The following is a 25480-nucleotide window of genomic DNA, read 5'->3' on the forward strand; positions in this document are numbered from 1 at the left end:
GGTAAGATGTACTATGTGTGGTAAGGGAAGAGAGCACAGCATCCCTGGAAGACCATGCTGGGGGGAAGGTGGACTGTGATGAGATAGCATTAGGGATTTGGGTCCCATTGACCCAGTGTTGTAAGATGAACCTTTGGAAGAGAAAGAAGATCTTCTTAGCTAGTTCCAGGAAAATGGTATAGCTAACTTTAGGAGAAGACTAGAGAGGCTGGAGCTTGGTTGGATCTGGATAGATAAATAAACCTTCTCTAGAAGTACAGCCACCTTTGTCACCATGCCATAGCAACAGCAGCATATGATCGTGGAGTTGGTAAGTTGGTAGTTGGGTACTCTGGATGGGAGCTCAAGGAACTGTCAGAGTTCTGATGCAGGCTAAGGGAGGATGACAACCCCACCCTCTTTGTGGAGGCTTGCCCATGAGTCCCTGCCCTCATCAGGGTGCTTGGTGGATGTCCTCTGATCGCAGAACTTTATAGACAACCCAGTAAAATATATTGAAGATGAGGAATGTGAAAGGGAAGATTGCCCGGGAGATGGTGTCGATTCGTTTGGCCCTGTCTACATAATGCTTCCTCACAGTCTCCCCTTCCCTCAGGAGAGGGACTGGAGGTGGGGCGCTATAAATACCTGGGCCTTCCATGGGACCTCCATCCCTGACCTGCAGGCAGTGGCCCAGGCCATAGCCCCGGAAATAGAATCGACTCTCTCGGATGACCTCTTCTTCCTGTAGGAACAAGTAAGAAAAGGCAGGCAGAGTGTGAGATCATGATAGGGTCAGAGAGCAGACTGGGGATATGTCTCTTTCATAGGAAACCACACACATAGCATGTCAATCATAAGCATAATCTATGTTATGCTTAAGTTTGAGGGTTCCCCCCTTTACAAAATTAATCACAATAATCACCAAGAGATGCTTAGAAACAGTACAAAGTAATGGAAGTATTTTGAAGGATGTCTAAAAATAATGTAACCCCCCAGGTTCCTCTAATTTGGGATAAGCTTATTGGAAAATGTTACTTAGGAAACCTATAGGCTTTTGATAACTCCTAGGCCAAGAAAGGAAGAAGAATTCTATCTGGGCAGGGAGGCTTCTTTGTTCTCTCTATCTAAAAACCAAAGGCAGCATAGATGTATTACTGGACTTGGAATTGAGAATGCCTGGGTACAGATTCCTCCTCAGATACTTCCTGATTATTGATTCCTGACCAGTTTCTTCATCTGTGGAATAAGCTCTATGTGCTAGAATTCCATGAACCCCCTATACCAAAGTGACCCCCAAATGGTCACCCATTGAACTCAGTGGGGTCAATTGGGTAGCTCCAAATGGATGACAGCTAATTCCCACAGAGGGGCCACAGCCTACCTAATACATACATATATCATTAACATGATTGGACATATGACCACAGTACACAATCCACACAATACAATTCTCATGTAACCATAACTCTCTGGAAGACCACCACAAATTTGGCAGGGAGCAACAAACTGATCTATGGAATAATCTAAAAGAAAGTTCCTGGGGTCCACACATTGATGTTCATTCATTCTACTCAAATTCAGATCTCATTCAGGACTCTCTGCAACACCACAATGCTTGTAGCAAGTTTGCTTGTCTGGTTTCCTGGCTCACAGCATAGTAGAAGCAGCAAATTGGGTGGATGGGAGAAGGGGCATCATGGAGGGAGCCATTCAATCTGATCAAGGCAAGAGTGGCGTAGTGGGAATGATAGTGAGGGCTTGAATTTGAATCCTGGCTATATGTATTTTCAGTCTGAGGTTGGATAACTTACATAGTCTCTCTGGGTCTCAGAGACATAGTAAAAAAGATGTGTGTGTGTGTGTGTGTGTGTGTGTGTGTGTGTGTGTGTGTGTGTGTGTGTCTGTATTGGGTGGTCCCGTCTGGTCCTTTCAGCTCAAAATGTATGCATAAATGAAAAGGGTAAGAAATGACAGCTGCCAGTTTGATATGGAGTGGGGGAGAGCTTACCACAGTGTCTGGTGTCTTGATTGATTGAGACTGAAAAATTATGAAAGCAGACACACTCATAAAGGCCAGTGGTGTGGGAGGGAAAGGGTGGGAGAACACGTTGTACAACATGCCTCAATAATCTGCATTACATAAAGTCCCACAAAATAGTTGATTTTCATTATGGAAGAGAGAAAAGATCACTTAGTGGATTTGAGGGTCCAAGTACCTGGGTTCAAATCTTGCTTATGTCACTTGCTACTGGAATGACTTTGGGCAAATCACTTTCCATCTGTGGATATGAGTTTTTTCATACAGCAATTGAGAGGTTTGGACTAGATGGGTTCTAAGGTCCCTTCCAGCTAGAAATCTGCCATCCTATGGCCCTGGCTAAAGCCTGTCATTCATTATTGTCTATTTAAAAATTAAGGAGAGAGATAGCCATGCAAAAATGTGCTGACTAAGGGCTGAGTTCAGTGAACAGTGCACAGGCCAGTTGGGCTGGAGTGGGAAATAAAATAAAGGAGGTCATATGGAATCAGTCTGGAAAGGGAGAGTGGCACCATAGAGTGAAGGGCGAACCCTGCCAGGCCGATGAGTCGATATTTCATTCCAGGGGCAATGGGGAGTCACTGAAAGTTCTTGGGGAAGGGAATATGACCTGATCATATCAGAACCTACTTAGAGAGAAGCTAGAAACTGTCTGCATGATTACTGAGCTGTTGTATGATACATAGATTCTGCTTTCCAGGGGGAAGGTAGGAAGATATTTTTGTTTCCCACAGTAATTCCCAGAGGAATATCAAACTACTTCTTCAATTTCTGTAGCACTTTGCTTCCAAAGGCCTCCCAAGCACTTTTATAGCTTGCTCCAGTAAAACCTTACATTAGCCCTACAAGGAAGGTAATATTGACTCCCATTTTTTTTGAGATGTGGAAACTGAGGCCAAGAAACCTTGGATCCCTCCAAAGTCATTGGGAGGTTAAAAAAGAAGTTAGGGAAACAATTCCTGTTTCTGGGTGCACTAGACTCCCTTTATTCACTCGCTACAACAGTGTGAGAGAGGCTGCAACAGACCCAAGAATGTATCTGATGGCAAAGTCCTTTGAAGGGGAAAAAACTAGCTCAGTGTTCCTAGTCTGGGCTTGAGTTGTTTCTTTAAAGTCCATGATGCCCCTTTTTTGTTCTCACAGGTGAAGCAGAAAACCCTGAGCACTGGGAGCAGTTCCCAGAATAGAGGCTGAATGTACCTAAGCCCCTTGCCCTTATACCCCCAGACGTGGGAGAGTGAGTGGACAAAGGGTGAAAGGTTGAACCAAAGTCAATGAGAGGCAGTGAATCTTGGAGGGCTTTGGCTTACCTCACCTTCATCCTCCCTTTTTTGCCCTTATGAGCATGTGTGTGTGTGTGTGTGTGTGTGTGTGTGTGTGTGTGTTTGTATGTTGGGGTGGGGATGGAAGGGAAGGTGGGAAAAGGACAAGAAGACAGAATGAAGAGTCTCCTGTGAGCTGCTGCTACAAGTGGGAGCTGGAAAGGCAGGTAGGAGGTGGGGAGAGAGGAGCCAGGTCTTATAGGACCTGGGGGAGGTTGGCAGCCTGGGGATTGCAAGAATGATAGAAGTCCCTCATGACTCCCAACCAGATTTGTCTGCAAGACAAGACTCATTCTCTGAAGAATTAATCAGTGTGTTTGTCTTGGGCAAGCATAAAGAGTATGAGGAGCTTTTCCAGCTGTGGGGTCTTGGGTAAGCCAGGTAACTTCCCTGAACCTCAGTTTCCCCTTCTGTAAAATGGGAACAATAACTAGTTCTTACATTATAGAATTGCTGAGAAGGCAAAATGAGATGATGGTTGTAAAATAGTTTATTGTTTCATATTATTTAGCTGGCATTATATCAATGTCAGCTGTTGTCATTAGGCATTGGGGGAGGAGAGAGTTCACAAAAATATGGACATCAGCAATGTCCTCCAGGAACTCGTTATCTTAAAAGAGACAAGCCAGAAAGCAGCCTAAAAGTAAGCAAGTGACTACAGAGAAAGCATGCAAGCTGGGCATTTAGAATTAATCCTGAAAGAGGTGAGTTGATCTGATTTTTGAAGGAAGTGAAGGCCATTGGTGGACATCACAGGGGTACAGATGTGGTAAGGACAGATGTGGCAAGGACAATATGGTGGCACAGACCGCAAACACTTGACAATTCCCACCCAGCAGCAGGATTGTCCACCTTCTAACCATAACTCCAACCAATTCAGTTTGGCAACCACTGTATCCATTGTGCTAGGATCTGGGAACACAAAGACAAGTCCCTGCCTCAGGAAGCTTCCATTCTGGCAGCCATGGCTGAAGAAGCCAAGGCCTCAGAGGAAGAGACCCAAGAGCTTGGCTGGCACTGGTTGGGTTTTTTAGTCTTTACCTCTAGCCCTCATACTTCTAGGCCCTGCCAATTTGCTGCCTGGGCCTGGAGTCATAGCTTCAGAGCTGGGACACACTCCAGTGGGCCACCAGAGGAACTTTAGACTCCCTCGGTCACTCAGTGCTCATCCTCTTTTCACTGCAACAGTTGGGGAGCAAACTAAAACAGGACAGGGGAGTGATCCAGGGCTCTGCCAGATGCACATAGTCCTGGATTTAAGGCAATCAGGGTGAGGTGACTTGCCCAAGGTCACAGAGCTAGATAGTGTCAAGCTGTCTGAGATCATATTTAGCTCAGGTTCTCCTGACTCCAAGGCTAGTGCGCTATCCACTGCAACACCTCCTAAGTGAGTAATGTTTGTTGATTGGTTTACCTGCAGTCAGGAAGACTAGTTTCAAATTCCAACTGTGTTACTTACTACTTGTGTGACCCTGAGCAAGTCCATTCCCCTCCCTGGGCCTCAGTTTCCTTCTCTGAAAAATGAGGACATGGACATATAGCCTCTGAAGTCACTCTCAGCAGTAGAGCTAGGGTCCTATAAGCCAGTTTTAATTACTACAGACAGTGAATGATGGGGTGGTGCCAGAATGGGTTTGACCACCAGAGGGCACAGCACCCAGGGCTCTGATAATGGAGGGGAGAGACAAGGAGCAGTAAGAACCCAGAGAAAGGCTAGTGGATAGTCAATGCCAAAAGAAGATCAGCAACTGGGAACTTTAGATTCAGTTTGTGAGTCCCTTGGTGGGGGGGGGGGGATGAGAGAGAAGAAGGAGAAAAGCCCCAGGAGGATGTCATATGCCCCCCAGCCTGGGATCCTTAACTTGCCCTTTGACCTCTAGGGGTCACAGCTAGGTTTGCTCCCTCAGCTTCTGAGGCTTCTAGAAGAGGCAGAGTAAGAAACTGAACTTTTAGCAGGCCCAGGTGGTTCTGAACAAACCAAATGTTTTTGGCCCTCTGTAGCAGGAGGCAGCCCCCAGCACAAAATCACCAGGGCTCTTTCCTTTGTTCCTCATTTGGCACTTCCTTCCCAGAACAATGTCTCAGGAATGCATCTGTTGTCATAACAACATGACCGACACTTTGCTCTCTAAGAGGAGAGAGACCAACTCTGTTGTTATGACAACACAATGCCCCTCCAACACCCTGACTCTGGGGCAGGGAAGGGGAAAAGGGGACCAGATTATCAGGTGATCACAGAGAGGGGATGGAGAGAGGCCATCTCTGTTGTCATGACAACACAGTCCATCTGATGGTTCTCCCAAGTGGAAACTTTAGTTTTCTTTGGGAGAAAAGGGAACAAAGAGCAAAAATGCTAGAGAATATTCCTAGTTGAACTACTTCTGTTCCCCCTATATGGGCCATAATGAAAGAGCAGGGCAAGTTGGCAGAGTTTTGACCCATGGGGGTTACAAAGTCCCTTCAGCAACATTTCACCTCAAAAGATGCTTTTTGTCCCTTGAATCCCCATCTAGTAACTATAGCCTGAAGCAACCAGGAAGACCCCAGGGGACTGAGATGGGGGGAATGCGAAGCCATAAGCTACACAGTCACTTGGGGGCAGTATGACATACTAGCAAGAAAACCTCACAAAATTTGTCTAGTATTTTATAGCTTAATCTTCCCAGCAACCTTGGAAAGCATTGTTCTGACAAAAGAAACACATCTCAGGGACAGTGACTTCCCTAGAGTCACAGAGCAATCCACTGCAGGAATTGGGCCGAGATTAGAGATTTTATGATTTCTACTCCAAAATTCTTTCCACTAAACACCATTGCTTGTAGCCCCAGGTTAGTTAAACATTGGAAATGAGAGGCTGTCACTTAGGAGCCAACTAGAAGGTAGGAACATCCCGGGTGGGTCTGCAAAACATTAAAGTGGGGAAGAAATTATCCCTTTTGACCAACACCAGAGATAGCTGATGCTAACATCACCTGGGTCCTTCCAGTGGGAAAACATGCAAACTAATCTTCAGTCCCTAGTGGGGATAAGAAAGTGTCAGAAGCTGGAGGAAGAAATTCAAGAGAAGAGAACAGAGATGGGGTACAGCATGCTGAGGTGCAAATAGAAATACTCACCATGCACTGGCGCCTTTGCCTCCTTCTAAGGCGGATGAACTCTTTATGCTGGCGGGAGACAAAGTTCACAGCAGCATACTCTAGCAGGGCAGCAAATACAAAGAGCAGACAGACGGCCATCCAGATATCAATGGCCTTCACATAGGACACCTGCAATGCCAATTGAGACTTTCATCAATATTCGCTTGTCCACCTCACTGGAAACCCCAGCTGTCCTTCTGTTCTTTAGTTTCATTCTCCATTGGTTTCATTTTCTTTAAAAGATGTTATTAAGGGCAGAGATCACTGCCCAGAGGTTCATGCACTTCTCCTTGTTCTGTTTCCCTTTGTTCCTACTGCCCTTTTCTTAACTAACAGTGCTTACCAAACAGCATCATGATGTTCTCCCATTTTTTTTTTCTTTTTTGCAAGGCATTGGGGTTAAGCCTAAAGTCACACAGCTAGGTAATTATGAAGTGTCTAAAGTCAAATTTGAACTCAGGTCCTCCTGACTCCAGTGTTCTATCTATTATACCACCTGGCTGCCCTTGCTCTTCCCTTATCTTTTTTCTTTTTTTTCTTTTTTGCAAGGCAAATGGGGTTAAGTGGCTTGCCCAAGGCCACACAGCTAGGTCATTATTAAGTGTCTGAGGTCAGATTTGAACTAAGGTCCTCCTAACTCCTGAGCCAATGCTCTATCTGCTGCACCACCTAGTTGGCCCCTGCTCTCCCCTTTTCAAAGCACTGACTATCCATGCTTTCATTTGGTCCTCACAGCACCCCTTTGGGGTACATACAGGCCCATCTTATAGAGGAGGAACTAGAATCCCACCTCTTGGTCTCAGGTTTCTACCCCACCCCAGAGCTCTCAGATTCACAGAACATGGAGGTTGGGAAGCATCTTCGAAATCATCTAGTTTAATCTGTTCTTTTAATGGACCATTTCATTTTATCACTGATTTTTCTTTATTTTCTTCACTTTCATTTTTTCTTCATTATCTACCTCCTTCGCTTCCCCTTTCAATAATTATCAGGCACTTGCTAGGTGAAAAGTGCCTCGCTAGGGTTTCTCCTCTTCAAGTCCCATTCCTCATCTTTTTCCTCTATGAGAAACTATGGTTAACCATGTCTCTCTCTCCCTCAAAAAGTTTCAGTGGCTCCCTGTTGCCTCTAAGATGCATTTCAATGTCTCATTTAGCCCTGAAAAAGACCTTTGTTTCCAGACTGATTACACATCACTCCTTTTCACAAATTCTGTTTCGGCCAAACTTACTCTTTTGAAGTTACCCATATCTGACATTTCAGTTCTTCCCCCAATATATCTGTACCTTTGCCCAGTCTGTGCCCAAATCTGGTAGGTACCCCCACCTTACTTTCACCCCCTTGGGATTCCTAACTCCCTTCAAGACTCAGCTCAAGCTAATTCCTCCCTGAGGCCTGTCCTGATCACTTCTGTCATGTTAATCCTCCTCCTCTCCACTGCTTGCTATTTGCATACATTTTAATTTCTTTATCTATTTACATGTGGCATCTCCTCACCTTCAGAATGTCAATTGTTTGAAGGTCAGGATTGATTTTGATTTGCTTTTATAAAACACGGGTGGATCAGAAATGATTACGGCATGGAACTGAATTGGCTGGTAAATCTCTAGCTCTCCTGGGGGGTGGAGGGGGTTGAGCTCGAGGCAGAGATGGGGAGTATTGATTTCTATTCATTTCGACAAAGGAGGAAGTACCCCCACCCCATCCCTACCCCCACCCATATTTCTAGCATCTGACCAAAGTTCTCTAAGAGGGAAAGGTATCCTGATCTGGGGTAGCTGGGTGACACAGAGGATAGAATACTAATTAGGTCTGGAGTTAGGAAGACTCATCTCAGAGTTCAGATCTGGCCCCAGATACTTACTAGCTGTGTGACCCTGAGTAAGTCACTTCATCCTGTTGCCAATTATTAAAGATTTAGGGATTAAAGACAGAAGATTTAAGGCCACTGAAAAGGCAAAGGAATTCGAAGTTCTCTGGAATGTTAAAACTGCTCAGGATTTTCTTATGGCAAAATGTTGTCATAAAGTACACAGGCCAAAATTAGTAAGAAAAGCAGTAAGCACCTTGAGGACAGGACAAGTGAAGTCTGAGAGAGAGAGAGAGAGAGAGAGAGAGAGAGAGAGAGAGAGAGAGAGAGAGAGAGAGAGGCAGAGAGAGACAGAGAGAGAGAGAGACAGAGAGAGAGACAGAGAGAGACAGAGACAGAGAAAAGGGCAGGCAACCATGGCACTTGGGGTTAACCAGGCCACATGTTGAGGCCCACAGTGCTCCATGTGGATTAAGGAAGAGCCAGAAAAAGCCCCATCCTTCTGTGTGAGAGCCTGGAAGAAGCAAGAGAGCTGGAAGGGTCAGCACTTCCAGTTAAATTCCCTTCTATGTAGATTGGGTGGAGGGTGGCACTTGGGGAGTGGTCTTCCACCTTGGGCCAGGCATCCTCCAACGGTAAGCTAGGCACTGGTCCTACCTGTCCCAAGGTGCTTGACCCCCAAGTTTAACAAGTCAAGTCATTTCCTGTTGCCGCCAGAATCTAGGCCAAAGTTAAGTGAAAGGGAAAATGGAAGATAAAACACAAAAGGACAGGATACAATCAACAGTCAAAGTCAGCTTACATCTCAGGGGCAAACAGCCTTCCATAATTAACAAGATTTTAACATTATTAAAGCTACATTCATAATTCTTTACATCGTTTCCCTGCATCAACCCTGTTTGCCTCAGTTTCCTCATATGTAAAATAGGTTGGAGAAGGAAATAGCAAACCACTCCAGGATCTTTACCAAGAAAACCTCAAATGGGGGTCACAAAGAATAGGATGTGACTGAAACAGCTGAACAACAAACACCTTTGACCCCAGAGTTAGTCTTCTTTCTACTTCACCATGTTCCCTCTTGCTAGCCTGTGACATATTACGCGGTCTCCCCAGCTTTAACCAGACAAATTCCCTTAGGCTGAGCCTCACGATTATTCTGGGCAACAGAAAGAATCTTCCTAAAGCACAGGTCTGATCATGTCACTCTTTTGCTCAAGAATTTTCAGTGGCTCCTTATGGCTTCTGGGATAAAATCTGAACTCTTCAATTTTGCCATTCAAACCCTTGCATAGTCTGGCTTTCTGGACTTATTTCATATCACTCCCCCTCACTTATTACATATCCCAGTCAATGAAGCAAAAACACAAAATTCAAGTGCCCCTTTGTGAGGCTAGCGTCATAGGCTTGAAGCCAGGCTCTGATATGTAATATAGATAGCAACTTCTCACTATGTGACTTTGGGCAAGTTGCTTCACCATTCTGGGCCTCAGTTTCTTCATTTTTAAAATGAGGCAATTGGATTATATAATCTCTAAAAGGAGGACATTCAGTCTTACTTGAAGTCTTAGCCTTGATGATTATTTGCTGTGTGATCCTGTAGAGTAGAAAATCTCACTTTATTTCCCCTTTTCCTTCTTTTAAAAAGTAGCAATGTTGTCTGATAGCACTAGCAATTAATCCTAGTGCCATGAACTTCTGTGAGGCCTCAGTCAGTGCTGATGGAGATTAAATAAAACCCCAGTGTTGGGTAAGATCTGGGAACTGCTGGGAGCTCTTGGAAGGAAAGGAGCTGCATACACGCTATAACTCAGCCCAGACCTAGGGTTCCCAATGCTCTGGCCCCTCTGCTGTACTCTTGATGCATCTGCATTTCTTTCTGTACTATTGGGGGGTAGTCCTTTTCCTCTATCTATTTACATTTACAAATGACATCTAGGTGGTGCAGTGCACAGAACACACTGACCTTGGAGTCAGGAGGATGGGAGTTTGAATCCCACCTCAGGTACTTGATACTAATTTAACTGTGTGACCTTGGACAAGTCACTTCACCCTATCTCCTATACAGTGCCATCTCCCGTCATCCTGATTCCTATCTGACCGCTGGACCCAGATGACTCCAGAGGAGAATGTGAGTCTGGTGACTTAGCACAGCCCCCCTCCCCCTTACTCCAATCCAATTCATGTGTTTGCCATGGCATCGCCTCTCTGATGTCATGGTCTTCTTCGAGAATGAAGGACAAACATTATTAATGCTTACATCTCCATATTTTTATCCATAAACCTTCCTGATTCTCAAAGACAGACCGATGATGGAGGATCCCTTAGATCCTAGGCTACCTGCCTCTCTGCTTCATTGACCAAATCCCTGGTGGAGGGAGGAGGAGGTAAATCCAGATCTCTGGTGCTCTTACCTGGGCTATTGTGATCAGTGACTATGAAAGTTACCAGGAGCTAAGGACTCAGATACCAAAGCCAGCAACTGTCTTTCTCCTTTTCCCCAACCTTTCCCAGGATTTTTCTCTATGTTCCTCTCAAAGCACTTTTATTCAAAGAAAAAGTCCCTATAGTCCTTTAGGAAGAGACTGTGGCCATATCAGGACTTGAGCATGGATGCTTTTGTTGGTCCCAGAATAGTGGAAATGACCACTCATGAGGAAATGTCCACTCATGAGGAATGACCTGAAGAAAAGACTGAAGAGTTCCTCATTCTTTTGGGTTGGGGTGCACATTTCTGGTTTGCTTTCTGGCCAACAGAGGCATAGAAAAGCCATTAGAATCTGCTGCTGCTGCTGCTGCTGCAAAAAAGAAAAAGCTATTTCCTTCCAAATGAGAAAACAAAGTAAGTGGTTTTTGGGAGCAGATGGATTGTGTGTGTTCACAGGAGGGGACCGGAAAAGGGAGTTCTTTTGGCAAGCCTAAGGTAGAAACTGCAGCACTTTTCCTTAGCTCACTCTCTTGATCTCAACAGTGAAATAACCCCAAAAACATAGAAGGGAACAATGTGTTCTCCATGTCTGTTTTCTCCCTAGCCCAGCCTAACCTCTTTTCCCCGTCCAGAATCTCTACCTTAATTATACTGTATCACTGTTACTATGCTTTTCCATCCAGGGATGGGATATGTCCAGATGTCAACTTGCTTGTCTCAGCAGCACCAACAACTCTGCCACTCCCATCACCTCCAACTTGACCAATTTGTCTGCTCTACACCCCAATTCTCATTACTTTAACCTTGGGCTCCATATGACTCAATTTGAAGCTTGTCAGGAAGGCCAGCAAATGTTTCATTGAGAGGGCTATGTGTAAGACTGGCTCATTGATCTCAGAGTTCCCAGTTCTCCTTTCTATACTCTGCCATTGCACTTCAACCTTGACATATAAATACCTCTATCCCTCCAAGCTCTCCATCTAGGGCCTTTTATTTTTTCATGCATTTTACAAAATCATTAGGTCATTGACTTGGCTCTATTTAGCCTATACAATAGGGCTATAATTTTCTTTTTAAAAAAGAAGAGCTCCCTATAGTAACCAAGGGAGCATCTCCATGGAGTAAGTTTCTATGTGCATCAAAGAATGTCACTGACTTGAAACTCTGGGAGATTCTCCCTGCTTCCCATTTACACCTCCCTGATAATTTCTATCTGGACATTGAAAAGTTGGGGACTGAGAGGAGCCCAGGGCCTGTGTTAAGACAGGCAAAAGAATATACTGATCAAGTTACCTGAGATACTCTTGGTCTTTCTGAACATAAAGTTTTTTTTTTCAGAGGGTAGACTGGGGAGGAGTCCTTGAATTACTTTCAGAAGCTCTGGAGATAGCAGGCAAATCTCATTGTAACAGGTACCACGACAATAAACATTTGGGTGAGAAAAAAATGTTCCAAGCCCTAGCCAGGGACTCACTTCCTTCAAGCAATATTTATGAAAACAAAATTCCTCCAGAGCATATCCCTTTGGAATATGTTTTGACTTAGAGAAATGGAATAGAGTGATTAGTTCAAGGTGACTCCAAAGTCCATTGTGATAATGGGAATCTTTCTGGTTTTATGTTTTAGCTTGCAAGGTATGACTGCCTTTCTTCATCAGTAAGGTGTAAATGACTTGGATTCAATGATTTCTAAGGTAACTTTCAGCTCTAAAAGTCAAAAAGACATTTTATAATGTCTGAAATTTCTTCCTTAGACTGGACCAGGAAGATCCCAAGCATTGAGCTTTGCTGCTACCCAACTCTCTAGCACTCCTAATCCTAAATAACGCCCCCTCCCAAACATGGGATTGAGCACATACCTATTTGTCTTTGTCTGGACCTCAGATTTCATTGGTACAGGGCAGGGTGGGGAAATCCTTTTCTTCCAAGGGCCATTTGGATATTTATAACATCATTCTTAGACCATACAAAATTATCAACTTAAAAATTAGCATGCTCTATTTGGCTAAACATTTAAATAATTCACCCCTAAAAAACTCCTCAATTTATTGAATTTCAAATCTCACCTGCAGTTGCCTTGGCAGTGCCAGACCAAAGCATTCCATGGGTCTTATATGGCCTGTGAGCCAGGCATTCCCTGCCCCTGGCATAAGGAAACATCATCTAGTAAGGTAGATCAATACCTTCTCTGCCACTTAGATCTTAGATCAGCAGAAGTAGCAAACCTTCAACAAAACTGCCAAGTACAACCTGAACTAGATTCAAATGTAATTGGAAAATGTTTGACAATATAAATAAAAACTATAATTCAACATAGATAATATTAATTTGTTTTTCTAAGTCACTAAGCAACCAACAGGGATTAGTTTCCATGACACCACTGACTTAAAGTTTTGAGAGACCAAATGATTTGTCTAGGGTCACACAGCCGGTAAGTCTCAGAGATAGGAACTGAACCCTTCCTTATTCTAATGCTAGCCTTCCACCTACTACATAGTTACCTAATGAATATATGTAATAAATCCATGCTCTAAATGTGTATTCATTGGAACTGGACTGAATTGAATTCAAACATGGCCAACAGAAAAGCATGAGCTAGCTGAGAAATGTCCTGAGCAAAGCTACATTGCAACGTGTCCCTTCACCTTAGGCAAGGAAGCTCGGGAGCCTGAGCTCTGGGTCGTCATTGTCAATACTGTCGTGATACCCAAGCCCACTCGGGCAGGGGCGGCATCCATGTTGATCCAGAAGGAGACCCAGGACAGGATGACGATGAGCAGGCTAGGGATGTACATCTGGATCAGGTAATAGCCCATCTGGCGCTCCAAGTGGAACTTCACCTCTATGCAGGTAAACTTTCCTGCCAGAAAAGAGACAATTAACTCAGATGCCCTCCTCTGGCCTATAACTGATGTGTCTTTGGACCAGACTCAATATGTTGAACCTCACATTATCTCTGTCTCCCTCCTGTGCCTTTCAAATAGATCAAAGAAAAGTGGCTACACTGAGCTAATTTAGGTTCTAGGTCTTTCGGGCAGTGCTTCCTTCCATGGCTGACATTGGAATATTAGTAGATGAATGCCATGTGTCTTCTGCCCAAATCTTAGGACACACACACCTTCACAGGGGGAACCTGAAGTCCTCTAAGAAACCCAATGGATCAATTAAGTAAGCTCTTAATAAATGCTTTGTGATTTGTTGGCTTGACTCTAATGAGTAGATGTTCCAGGCCTCTAGTTCAATTCAATGTGCTGTCTCAGAACAAGTGGGGCCCTCTTTGCACACTTCTTGACTAGTTGCTACTGAGGAGAGATGGAGCCAATCATAACACTGCTGACTGGGTCCACTAAAGTTTTATGTTACATAATCTCGGGTGGATCCTCACTGCTGAAAGGGAATTCTTCTGTAATTGACCACAGTAATTTTTCAAACCTTTTTATCCCCTCTCAAACCCCTCCTGATCCTCTTACCCCTGTCCCCATCCTCTTAGCCAAGGACATAACTTCATACTTTACAAGACCATCTTCTGAGAGCTTCCTCGTTTTCCTTCCTCCTCATACCATTTTACCTAGACTTCTTCCCTTTGTATTTTCTCCACTATCCTTGTCTCTTGTGAAGAGGACCCTTCTCATTGCCAAGGCAAACCCTTCTACATGTTCCTTAGATCCAATTCTTTCCTTTTTCTTCTCAAGAGCTCTCTCTCTCTCTCTCTCTCTCTCTCTCTGTCTGTCTGTCTGTCTCTCTTTCATTCTGAATCTCTCATCAACTATTGACTCCTTATCCAATGATTCCAGACATGCCCATTTCCCTTCCATTCTCTTGATCTGAACCTCCTCATTAGCTATTGTCTTTTGCTTCTACTCCCCTTAGCTAAACTCCTGTAAAAAGAAAGCTATCTATACGTGGTCCATCCACTTTGTCTCTTTTCCCTTTTCTCCTAAACCTTTTACAATATGCCTTCTGATCTCATTATTCAACTGATCTATTCTCTAAAGTTGCCAAATCTAATAGGCCTTCATCTTTCTTGATCTCTCTTCAGCCATTCACACTGGCCATCAGCCTTTCTTCCTGGATATGCTCCACTTTCCTGCCTAGGATTCTGTGACACTGCTCCCTGGTGCTTCTCCTTCCAGTTTGATCATCCCACAGTCCCTTTGCTGACTATTCATCTTAGTCATGCCCACTAACTGTGGGTATCCTATGAGGTTCTGTCCTGGGCCCTCTTCTCCCTCTATACCATGGAGTCCAACCTTTTAGCTCTTCTGGGCCCCATCATTCAACAAAAACTTTTCAAATGGCTACATATAGCACTTATTTAATTATGACTACATTGTGGCCCATATTACCAATGAGTATAATAATAAATTGTACTAATGTCCACATGAATGGGCTTTGAGGGTTGCATGTGGCCTATGGGTCACAGGCTGGACACATCATGAAACTATTTCATTTAGCTATCTCTTTGACTCTCATGGATTCCATTATTGTCTCTATGCAGATGACTCCCAGATCTCAAAACCCATCCTCAATCTCTTTCCTGCACCCCCATCTCATATCACCAGCTGCTTCTTGAATAGCTCAAATTCAGTTTGTCCAAGACATATTTCATCGTCTTTCTCTTCAGCTCCTTTCCTCTCCTCTACTTCCCAATTCTTCCTTAGGCCTCTCCATTACTCTATTATCTGATTCTCCTAGTCACCCAGGCTCACTATCTCAGTGTTAGCCTGATTCTTCCCTCTCACTTACATCACATATCCAACCAAGATTTGGCAATCTTGTCGCATCTGCTATCCAGGTGCAGGCCCTCATCATCTCATGCCTGCAGTATCTCAATAACCTCCTAGATGGTTTCCCTGGCTCAAATCTCTCCCCACTCAAATCATAAGCATAGCATCTGATTATGCTTTTTTAATAAATGATTGTCGACTGCCTGATCCCCACAGGCAATGCAAATTATACAAGGGGACACTAAAGAGCCCAGGTCACTAAGACAATGCAGCTCAAGTACCAGATGCATGGAAAACCTGGCTTCTCCACAGAGGCTTAGATCTTCTCAGTCCAATTTGCCCATTTGGGAAAGGACACCTAGCGTGTGTTGGTTGAGCCCAAAAGCAGCTGGCCCACTAGGATGCAGACCTTTTGCATAAGAACTTTATGCATTTCCCTGGTTGTTAGTTTTTGTTTATTTGTTTTGAAAATCAATTTAATTTGACTCCAAGGCAGTTTGGAGATTAGCTCCAAGTGGGAAGGTGTGGTAGGCTGGATATTTGTTCTTTAGATCTAGCAGAGATGTGGCCAAGATTCTCTGGTCCTGGGCAGTGCCAGACATTTTTTAATCCCATCTCTCCCCTGGAATGGAGATCTCTTTTCTTGGGCTCTGTTCATCCCTCCCTGTAGCTCTCAATTTTTTTTTTTTTGATCACAGATTCTTATAGCCTCTTCCAGATTCTCCTTGCCATATCTTATGCTGGGTTTATGGAAAGGAAAGTCTTCTAAGATGAATCACTGAGCTCTCCCTGGCCTTGGGACCTCTGTTACCCTTTTCCTCCCAGAATTTCTTACCTGCCTGGTTGGGGGTGTTTCTTATATTCCAGTTCTGGGTCTTACGCCTTAGGGCTTAGTCAAGAAGTCACCAGGAAGAGACCATTGGCAATGATGGGGAGGCCACAGTCCTACCCTTCATTTTTGCTGGGTCAAGCCTGACCCTTGCCCTCAGGATAACACAAAGATCCTGTCTCTGCCCTAGATGGCCATGGCTGGTTCATCAGCCACATCACCTCTATCACTCCCATGCATCCCCAGCACATGTTGGGCTATTATATTCTGCTCAATTTTAAAGATCAGTTTGTTCTTGAGTCATGGAGGTTATCATGGGGCACAGTAGCTAGTTCTGGGCCTCATAGTCCAGAGCTAGTAAGGAGTTCCAGGCTTTACCTGTGTTATAAAATTTGGTGCAATAGCCGAGATCCTTCTCATCCCGCAAGATAAACTGAGGCAGAGTCAGCCCCTCAGCCACTTGCACAGCTGGGGCATCTTCCAGCCACTCAAAGACAAGGTCGTTCATAGTATAACCAACTGAAAGAGGAGAGACAGAGGGTCAGCGGCCTCCCAGTGTGTGTATGTGTATATGTTCATTCACACACGGTGGAGGTGGTCATGGAAGAGGAGAAGAAATTTCTTGTTCACTTGAGTAAGGTTTTTCAGGAAATCCCTCCCATCTGATACCTCGCACCTCCGTAGAAGAGAGCTACCAATATCCAACACTTTAGCTTGCCCTCTCCATTTTGGAGAGGTGCCCAGAGAGTAGATATCCTTTAGAAAGGATGTCAAAGAGAACAGATCGGAGTCTTCCAGATATCTGGAACCTGACTGAGTGAGCATGCAGACTCTGTAGGATCTTCAGAGCTAGGATTTCCTAAAACCCATCACCCTTAGGGATCCGATTTACACAAAACAAGGCAGGCCTGGGGAACCTGGTCCTTTTGGGCATTGGATCACACCTACATGAAGAGCCTCGTAGAACGAGTTCAATACATAGGTATGAGATTTTTGTGTTCCTAGAGGCACATGGGGCCAATGAGCACAGGCAGGCAGCAAACATCTTACACTACAGTACTTTGTTGTAGAAATGGAACAGAGAAGATCTCATGAGCTTCGTGTCTCCACCCTATGCATATTCTACTTTGAGGTCATACCTTGTAGCTATGCAATAATGTCTGCATCAGAAGTCCAAGGCATGCCAAGCTCTAATTCTAAGCAAAGGGAGTTGGGCTTCACCCACCTCCCCTTATCTTTTGGTAAGCTCCCCTACTACAGTGCCTTACTAGACCTGGGCAGGGTCTTTAGGTACTAAACCTTGCCCTCCCTTCATTTTCAGGTCACAGTTAAGCTCTTCCCATGTCTCTCAGATCACATTTTGTATTTAAAAGGGGATCTTGTACCTGAATCCAAAGAGTGATGGATGGATGGTGGAATTTCAAGCCCCCTAGCAGGCAGATGGGGAAATACTTAGGGACACCCCTCCAATTGAACCTCCTTGGTCCACAAGTACTCACAGCTTTCTAGCTGCATTGTGCACGTCTGGATGTCCATGGGGAAATTCTTGAGGTCCATTGGGCAGGACAAGACAAGAGTTAGCCTGACAGGACCAGACATAATAATAATGATCATGCATATTGATACAGCAGTTTCAAGTTTGTAAAGGGCTCTATAATACAGTATATCATTTGAGTCTAATGACAACTTTGTGAAGGAAACACTGTGGATATTGTTTGCATTTACATATGAAGAAATTGAAACTGGTTGGCAAACTATCTTGCCCAGGTCATACAACTAGGAGATGTCAGAGGCTAAATTCGAAGCCAGATTTTCCTGACCCCTGGGTCTAGCATGTTACCCATTTTCTCAGTGCAGAGAGAGCAAAACAATGTCCTTTCAAATTCCACCTCCCCAATATTCCCCCTTGCCTTTGGCTAGTGTATGTTACCCTGACAAAAGAGGAGGAGCAACAGTGATGTTGGCACAACTCTTTACACTGTATACTCCACCCAGCTTCAAGCTAATGGCCTCAATTGACCCACTCCACATATATACAAAAATCCTCTGTTGTCGTCATATTCCATACTTTCCTCTGCCCCCCATTTTTCTCTCCCTAAGGATTCCCTCTTTTACTCTGGTCCATACCTGATGCTGTAAAGCACACTGCCATTCTTGAAGATGCGAAGCAGCTTGTTGTCAGTGGTTACCTCGTGGAAGTTGGCACCTTTCTCATTGGCAAAGAATAGATCTGGCTTCCAAATGGAGTCCAGCATGGAAGGGTCTAGATCCAGGGAGTCATCTGGGTATTCCCGATATGCTAGGCGTGGGTCATTCCACTGCTGCCGAAGGAAGACATTCACTCTGTAATCCTTAGGGGGAAGTGGCAAGGGGAAGAAACAGTCACGTCAGCCACCCTGCCTTGGCCTTGCAGACTCAACCCTCTAAAGGACAGTGGAATCTCTACATGGACATGTACTAAGAGCATCAACAAAGTGGAATTTTCCCACTGGAGAAGGAGACTGGACTGGTCCCCTGGTGCTCAGCCATGTAGAGTTCGGGGATGTCTGTTGCCTGTCATAGGCTTCTGAGGATTTGAACAATTAAGTTCTCAATTTGGGGAATCCACATGCCAGTATTATTAAAAAGTCTACACTCCTGGCCACGAAGTCAGAAAAAAAGAGAAAGGAAGGAAGACTTGGCATTTAAGGGGTATCCATGCCTTCAGCAAGGGGATGGATTAGATAATTCTTCTGTTCTCTTTATGTTGAGAGTCTATGATAGTAGAAAGTACTTTCTTGTATGGGGGGAAATTGGGAGGTGAGGTAAGAGCCCAGGCAGTAGGAGGAGAATAGGGAGTCCGAGTTCTTGGGGGGGGGTGTTACTGACCATCGTGGTTTCTGTGACGGAACTGAAGCTGTTGATGAAGATGTTGCAAGTCACATTCACGGGGGGCCCTGAGGACATCAAACCACAGTATCATTACTGGATCATTTAAGGGACAATGGAGTCAGTCAATGAGTTCCCTTTCTCTCTTTCCCTTCTTTTCTTTCCTCTTCCCCTTTTTCCTCCTGAATGTTCTCCCAAAAGTAGATAGATAACTGAGCAGGGAAAGCTAAGGCTAGGGGTAGTGATGGGAATTGGAAAGGATTAGGGAAGATGGCAATGATTTGATGGAATTCATAGGAAACTGAAGGTAGCATTGAGCTTGTACAAGCAAGGATAGACAGAGGAGTCCACCTTTCACTCCCTTTACCACCATTCTCTTCAATGTTGCTGGAAATCAGAGGTCCTGGATGGCCACTAGTGTGTCCCCAGGCCTTTTGTAAAAAAAAACAAAAACAAACAAAAAAAAAACAAAGGCAATTTACCTTTAAAATTGGGCCGAATCCTAGCATCATACCCAGAAGTTCGTCCCATGAGCTTGTCCAGGAAATCAGAGGGTGACATGGGCTGAGGAATGCTCTTGGAGGCAGATTTGACTTCCTCTTTCCCTGAAGCCAACCTAGTGAAGGAAAGTTGAAAATTAGTGAGCTAAATGTCTCTCCCTCTATCCCCTTGCTTCTACTCAGCCTGTCCCCTGAGGTTGCGAGCCATGGATAACTGATATACATCAGATTGCAACTTGGAGAGAGCAGAACCTCACTTGCAAAATGCTTTGGGATCTTGCAAAGAAAATACATATTTCACTCATAACTATGCCTCAGCATCCTCTCTACCCATTCACCTAGTGCCTCAGAATTTAGCTTCTGACTCTGCCCTTCTGCTACAACTGTTCTCTCAGAGGTGACCCACAACCCTTAATTATGCAACACCATGATTCATCTTCTTTGACCTTTCTGCAAGTTTGGACACTACTGCCCACCCCTGCCTCTTGTATATATTCGTTCCTTTGGATTCCTGAGCAGAGATGTCTTCTGATTCTCTTTTTTTGCCTTCTTGCTCTTTCCTTGGTTTCCTCCTTCCCCCCACATGTGTGTGTTCCCTTAGGCTCTGTCCTAGACCCTCTTCTCTTTTCTCTATATCATTTCCCTTCATGAGCTCATATGCTCCCATGAGTTCAATTATCATCTCTACACAGATGGTTTCCTAAATCCATCTATACAGCACTAATCTCTCTTCTGAGCTCCAATCTCATGACTCCAAATGCCTGATGTTGAGTTTGAGATGCTAGTGGGCCATGTCCCAAATCGAGCTCATGTTTCCCCTTAAACCATCTCCTCCTTCCAACTCTGTTATTTAAATAAAGTCATTGGTAAGCTGGAGTGTATCAAGAGAATGTTGACCAGGAGGTAGAGATTCTGGAGACCCTGTTACATTAGGATTTGGTAGAGAGCTTGGGGAAAGGAAGACTTGAAGAGGGCAGAATCCAGAGTCATGGGAAGAAGCTAACTGCATTGACGCAAAGCGAAGCTTCATGTCTGGAAACACTACCCAATAGTTAGTGGAATGGGCTCTTACTCATAGCTTGTTCCTCTTGGCCTTAGCACTCAAACAGAAGTTCCAGGGTGACTGATCTAAGGAGAGGTGACCTCTCCCATTCCTTCCAGCTCTTATTCTTCAAGCCTAAGGGTGGGGGCTTCCCAAAGAACCAATCGACAGTTTCCTTCTAAAGGCTGAGGAATCAAGATCAGTCAGAGAAAAGGCAGAATTTCTGAGGGTGATCCATAGGACATCCTGTTGGGTATTTTTTAAGCCTCAGCAGTTTTGACTTGAACAAGAACCTCTAGACTAGGGTCCTAGGATGCCGACATTTGCAGATGGTAGAGTCAGATAGGGCCTGGGGGCCAGGGTCTAAAGTATCTGGGCAAGTCACCCAATTAACTTGACTGGATGTCATGGGGAGGGTGAGACAAAAGACTAGCTCTTCTTTGTTAGGTATAGGTCATTCAGGTATGGCCCAATCTACAGATTGCCCAGCCCCCAGGTTGTTCAGCAGCCACTGCTTTCTGCAGTGATGCTCCCTCAGCTGCTAGAATTCTCTTCCATGCCACACTGGGGCTGATGCCACAGTGTTAGCAGCTTCTCTGGGGACCTGGCACTTCCTTTAGCTAACACAACATCTGGAAACCCTCCTCTCCTGACAAGCCCACTCTGAGCTTTGCAGTAGTTTCAATCTGCCCATGTTCCTGTCAATGAAGATGAAATAGCATCAGTGATTTGGAGCTGGAAGTGTTCAGAGAATCCACTCCCTCACATTTTACAGAGGGGAAAAGGAACTCAGAGACCTTAAGAGATTTGCCCAGAACCATAGAGCTAGTAAGTACCTGAGGTGGGATTTGAACCCAGGTCTTCCTGGCTTCAAATTCAGGGTTTTAACCACTACATCATGTTGCCTCTCAGCGTCCATGGACGCAGCCCAACCTTCATATACAAAGGAATTGGGCAGCCGAAAGTGTTGCTGCCAGCTAGCCCCAAAGGGGACTTCCTTCAAGGCAGCCAGTGGAGTCTTCCCCCCATCACCATGGCAGCAATCCTGGGGGGAGGACTGGGAGTCCTGAGGTTTGCCATGGATCTGAGCCCCCATTTCTCAAAGCCAACACCAGACAGTAACCTCCACCAATCATCAATTTGGGGTACAGGAGGATACATAAGAGGGAGAGGTGAATGACTTCCCTTTGCTGGAGGGACCCTTCTCTGAAGATGGCAGATCTTTCTCTCTTCATCCTGCTACTTCAGGTCACAATAGTTTATGCCCAACCTTCACCCCTTCCATGCCCCTGATAGAGTGAGGGCCAGGCTTGCTGGAGCAGGTGGCCAGAGATACATTCTGCAACCAAGGGAAGAAAATGGAGGTAATAAACCAGCAGAAAGAGGCTCCCACTTACTTCCCAGGTGCTATTGCCAACTGATGTCTGCTTCCCCATAATATGAACATTGAGTCAATCTTTCTCTGCACCAGAGTTAAAGGCTGACCTCCTCACAGGTCATCATCCCCATTGGTTTCAGACCGAGCTTTCCCTGTCATGTCAGCAGGATTAACTAGGGTCTCTCCTCTCAGGTATCTTGCTGCAGAAGTCTTAGAGTTAGGCAGGGAGGCCCAGTGTTCACTGTGGGTAGGCAGTGTCACAAAGGCAAGCTCATTTTTATTCCTAGAAAGTCCCTACTGCTGAGAAGTGTTAGGAAGTAACAGAGCTGAAGCCCACGCTCATAGGAGGAATAGGAGCTTCACCCTTGGGGGAATGCTAACTCTTTTGCTAGCTGGCTATGTGACCTTGGGCAAGTTTCTTGCTCACTCTGGGCTTCAGTTTCCTTCCTTGTATAAATATAAGGGGGGGGGTCATGCTATATGATGGTTAGCTAAGGATCCCATGCCAAATTTGACTTTCTATATTTCTAATAAAGGTTTCTTCTAAGGGGAAGTTAAGAGTCTCAGAGTCAGAGAGAGCAAGGCTAGGAGTAAGGATGTCCACTGAAGCATCGCTCCTCACTCCCACATTTGGGAAGCGGGCTCTTCCAGGCTCCTGGATATCTGAGGGGGCAGCAGATGTGTTTCTGGAGGGCAGGATCTCCAAAGTCTTAGAAATGACCAGCCCAGAGAGGAGTTTGAGGGAAAGCTCTGCTCCTGCCCCTGGATGGAGTTGAAGGGACTGAGCCAGCAGTCCACCCTGTCTCCAGTCACATCTTTTATTATTCACTGCTCATATCCAGTGCTAACCCAGCACCCATCGTGCAGGGTTGGGGTGAGGATGAGCAAGGCTACTTCTTGGGGAGACTCTGGGAAGTATTTGGTCCCCTCCCAGCAGTGAGTCCTATTATTTCAACTCCAGGGACAGTACTTGTTCAGCAGCAGGCAGTCCCCAAGCCAAGGAAGGGGCGTCCTTGGTTGGTTCATTTGAGAGTCCTCCAGATGCGGGCTATTCCTTGGCGAAGGGAGGGAACCTTTGCCCCTCCAGATTATGCGACTTTTCTTTTGCCTTTAGTGAGTATTGCTGGATGCTGAGGAGCAATACACACTCACTGCCCTCCCTAGCCAATGTTCCAGCCAAGTTTCCTGACCAAATACAGTAGCTTCTCAGTGCCATCCCACTCGTGAGCTCGTTCATCCTTGTTGGGGGGGGGGGGCTTCTTGGGCTCACACTCCTCAGGGAGCTCTCAGCCTCCAATAAACTTAGGTGGGGTCCCCAGGGGACCCCACGCCACATCCCTTGGGGATACAACCCCTGGTGTGATTGAGTTTGGGGCTTTCATTATTCATGCAACCACATGCTCTAACCCATGCTCTGCTCACCTGAAGAGGACCTGCTCTCGTAGGGTCCAGAAGAAAAGGAAGGAAAAGGTTCCAGGAGTAAGAGTTTTCATTCCTTAGAGCAACCGATGCCCTTCCCTTCTTTCCTTGATTCCGAGGCGAGAAAGGCTAACACCCCACTGGGAATGGCAAAAGTCAGAAGCCCTCCTCCAACTTGGGTTGCCTAGACATAGCCTGTTCCCCCAGCCCAGGGAGTTAGTCCGTCCTCTCCTCTCTTCCTTCTTCTTTTTCTTCTCTCCTTCCCTGGCCTCCCTGGTTGGGGGGCCACAATTATCCTTATTTAGATAATCATGTCATAGATGACTCTGCTTCAATGCCTCGGACTCCCAGCCTGGTGAAGGGAGGGCCCTGGGGTGCCTGGGAAGCTGGGAGAGATCCTCTTTGGGCAGCGATCACTCTCCGAACCCCGGAAAAGCTTGGAGGGAAGGGAGGAGGGAGATTGGAAAGAGTTTTCCCTTCTTCCTACCTCCCCCCATAGACACCCTCTGAAAGCAGCAATTTAAAGGCACAGTACCAGCAACTGAAGTGGGGTTCAGATCATGTCATTGTGTTGGGGAGGAGCTTGGACGGCTAAGGCGCAGCTCAGGGGGGTGTGCTAGGTGCTTCAATCTAGTCTCTAACTCTCTGTCTGGGAGAAATCCAAACAAGCTGTTTATTCTCCCCCTTTCTCAACAGCTTTCATTTAGCCTGGAGCCAGGCTGAGGCAGGAGAGTCAAGTCCTCCGGATTTAAAAGTGAAGGGAGGTGGGGGGTGGGAGGGAGAGGAGATAGAAGAGGAAGAAGGAGCAGAGTCACTGGCCATTTTCCTCTTGACAGCTTCATGGCTGAGAGGAGGTGGCAGGCCAGGGCCAGAGTTAATCAGCCCCTTGGAGAAAGAGCTGATTTTACAAGGACTTTGGAGCCCAGAATCTCTCTCTCTCTCTCTCTCTCTCTCTCTCTCTCTGTGCCCTCCCCCCTTCCCAGCTTATATGGCCTCTCCAATTCCTCCTGGTCTCCTCAATGATCTGAAATCTCATTTTTCAATTCCTACTGTAGCCTCCTCCCTGCCATCACCTCTCCCTCTCTATTGATCTCTGTGCCCAAGACAAAATTTCCCAACAGGGTCAGGGTATTTCAATAGCACTCCCAAAGGGCAACTACCAAACAGCAATGGTTTGACCTTCTGTAGAAACCTGAGGTTTGGCTTTATCTTTTCTATGTGAAAGAGATTTCTGAGTCCTGGTTCCTCCTTTCCCTCTTTTTCTTTCCTTTTTTTCCCCTTCTCGGGTTCATTTGCCTTTGAATTTCCTTCCTGGCGTTTAGCAACTTCTTTAGTCCTTTCCTTACCCCAAAATTAGACTGTCTAATATTTACCATTAACTAGCATGACCTTAGATAAATCCCTTGCATCTCCCTTTTTAACTTTGAAAAATGGGACCAGGGGAAGGGTTGTTCAATTCAAACATACCTTTTTCTAAAATTCTCATTTGCACCTCTTCCTCCCTACTTTAAATTAGGATAATGAGAAATGAATAGAATCTGAATCAGATCCATGATTTCAGTGGTATAGGGGACCTTCAGGTGAGGAAATCCCCTCCACCAATACAAGTCCCACCTTCCCAGTGATTTATAGCCTTGGATACCTGCCCAGGGTCACAAAGCCAACAACCCCAAACAAGAGCAATCAATCCATGTTTGACCCGAAACAACTTGCACCGGGCCAAAGGATGATTTCTACTTCTGACTGTTGCTGATGCCATAGGGATCCCAGTGCATGGGATCTCAGGAAAAAATTTGGAGGCTTCTAGTCTAACTCCCTCATTCTGAAAAAAGAGAAAATTGAGTTCCAGAAGGTGAAAAGACTCAAAAAGAAGAGTTTGGGTGTTTCAAGTCTCTCCAGCAAGCCATTGACAGGTTCTTGGCCCTCAAAGCATAGAACCACACATAACCCTTTCTGCTTTTCTTTCCTGAAAATCCCAAAGTCCCTAAGTCTAAAGGAATCAGA

The 25480-nt window shown here is 45.3% G+C and overlaps 1 protein-coding gene across 1 annotated transcript; it reads right to left on the reverse strand.

The window, feature by feature from the left end:
- Positions 1-433: 433 nt before the first annotated feature.
- Positions 434-23550, reverse strand: LOC141498207 (glycine receptor subunit alpha-4). Its single transcript, XM_074201212.1, has 9 exons — positions 23480-23550; positions 19620-19753; positions 19138-19205; positions 18397-18620; positions 17769-17851; positions 16648-16788; positions 13359-13573; positions 6459-6608; positions 434-724 (listed from the first exon to the last, which is right to left on the reverse strand). Exons 1-9 carry the CDS (start codon positions 23548-23550, stop codon positions 434-436), a joined length of 1377 nt encoding a protein of 458 aa, XP_074057313.1.
- Positions 23551-25480: the final 1930 nt, after the last annotated feature.

This window comes from Macrotis lagotis, chromosome X (assembly GCF_037893015.1).
Source record: "Macrotis lagotis isolate mMagLag1 chromosome X, bilby.v1.9.chrom.fasta, whole genome shotgun sequence".
Classification (NCBI taxonomy): domain Eukaryota; kingdom Metazoa; phylum Chordata; class Mammalia; order Peramelemorphia; family Peramelidae; genus Macrotis; species Macrotis lagotis.

What these genes read in the sequence shown, in the direction of transcription:
- LOC141498207 (XM_074201212.1), bottom strand. Translation starts at nt 23,550, where the DNA reads ATGAAAACTCTTACTCCTGGAACCTTTTCCTTCCTTTTCTTCTGGACC. An exon ending in CGAGAGCAGGTCCTCTTCAG is followed by an intron (nt 19,754 to 23,479) that starts GTGAGCAGAGCA and finishes TTCCTTCACTAG; the next exon opens with GTTGGCTTCAGGGAAAGAGG. An exon ending in GATTCGGCCCAATTTTAAAG is followed by an intron (nt 19,206 to 19,619) that starts GTAAATTGCCTT and finishes TGATGTCCTCAG; the next exon opens with GGCCCCCCGTGAATGTGACT.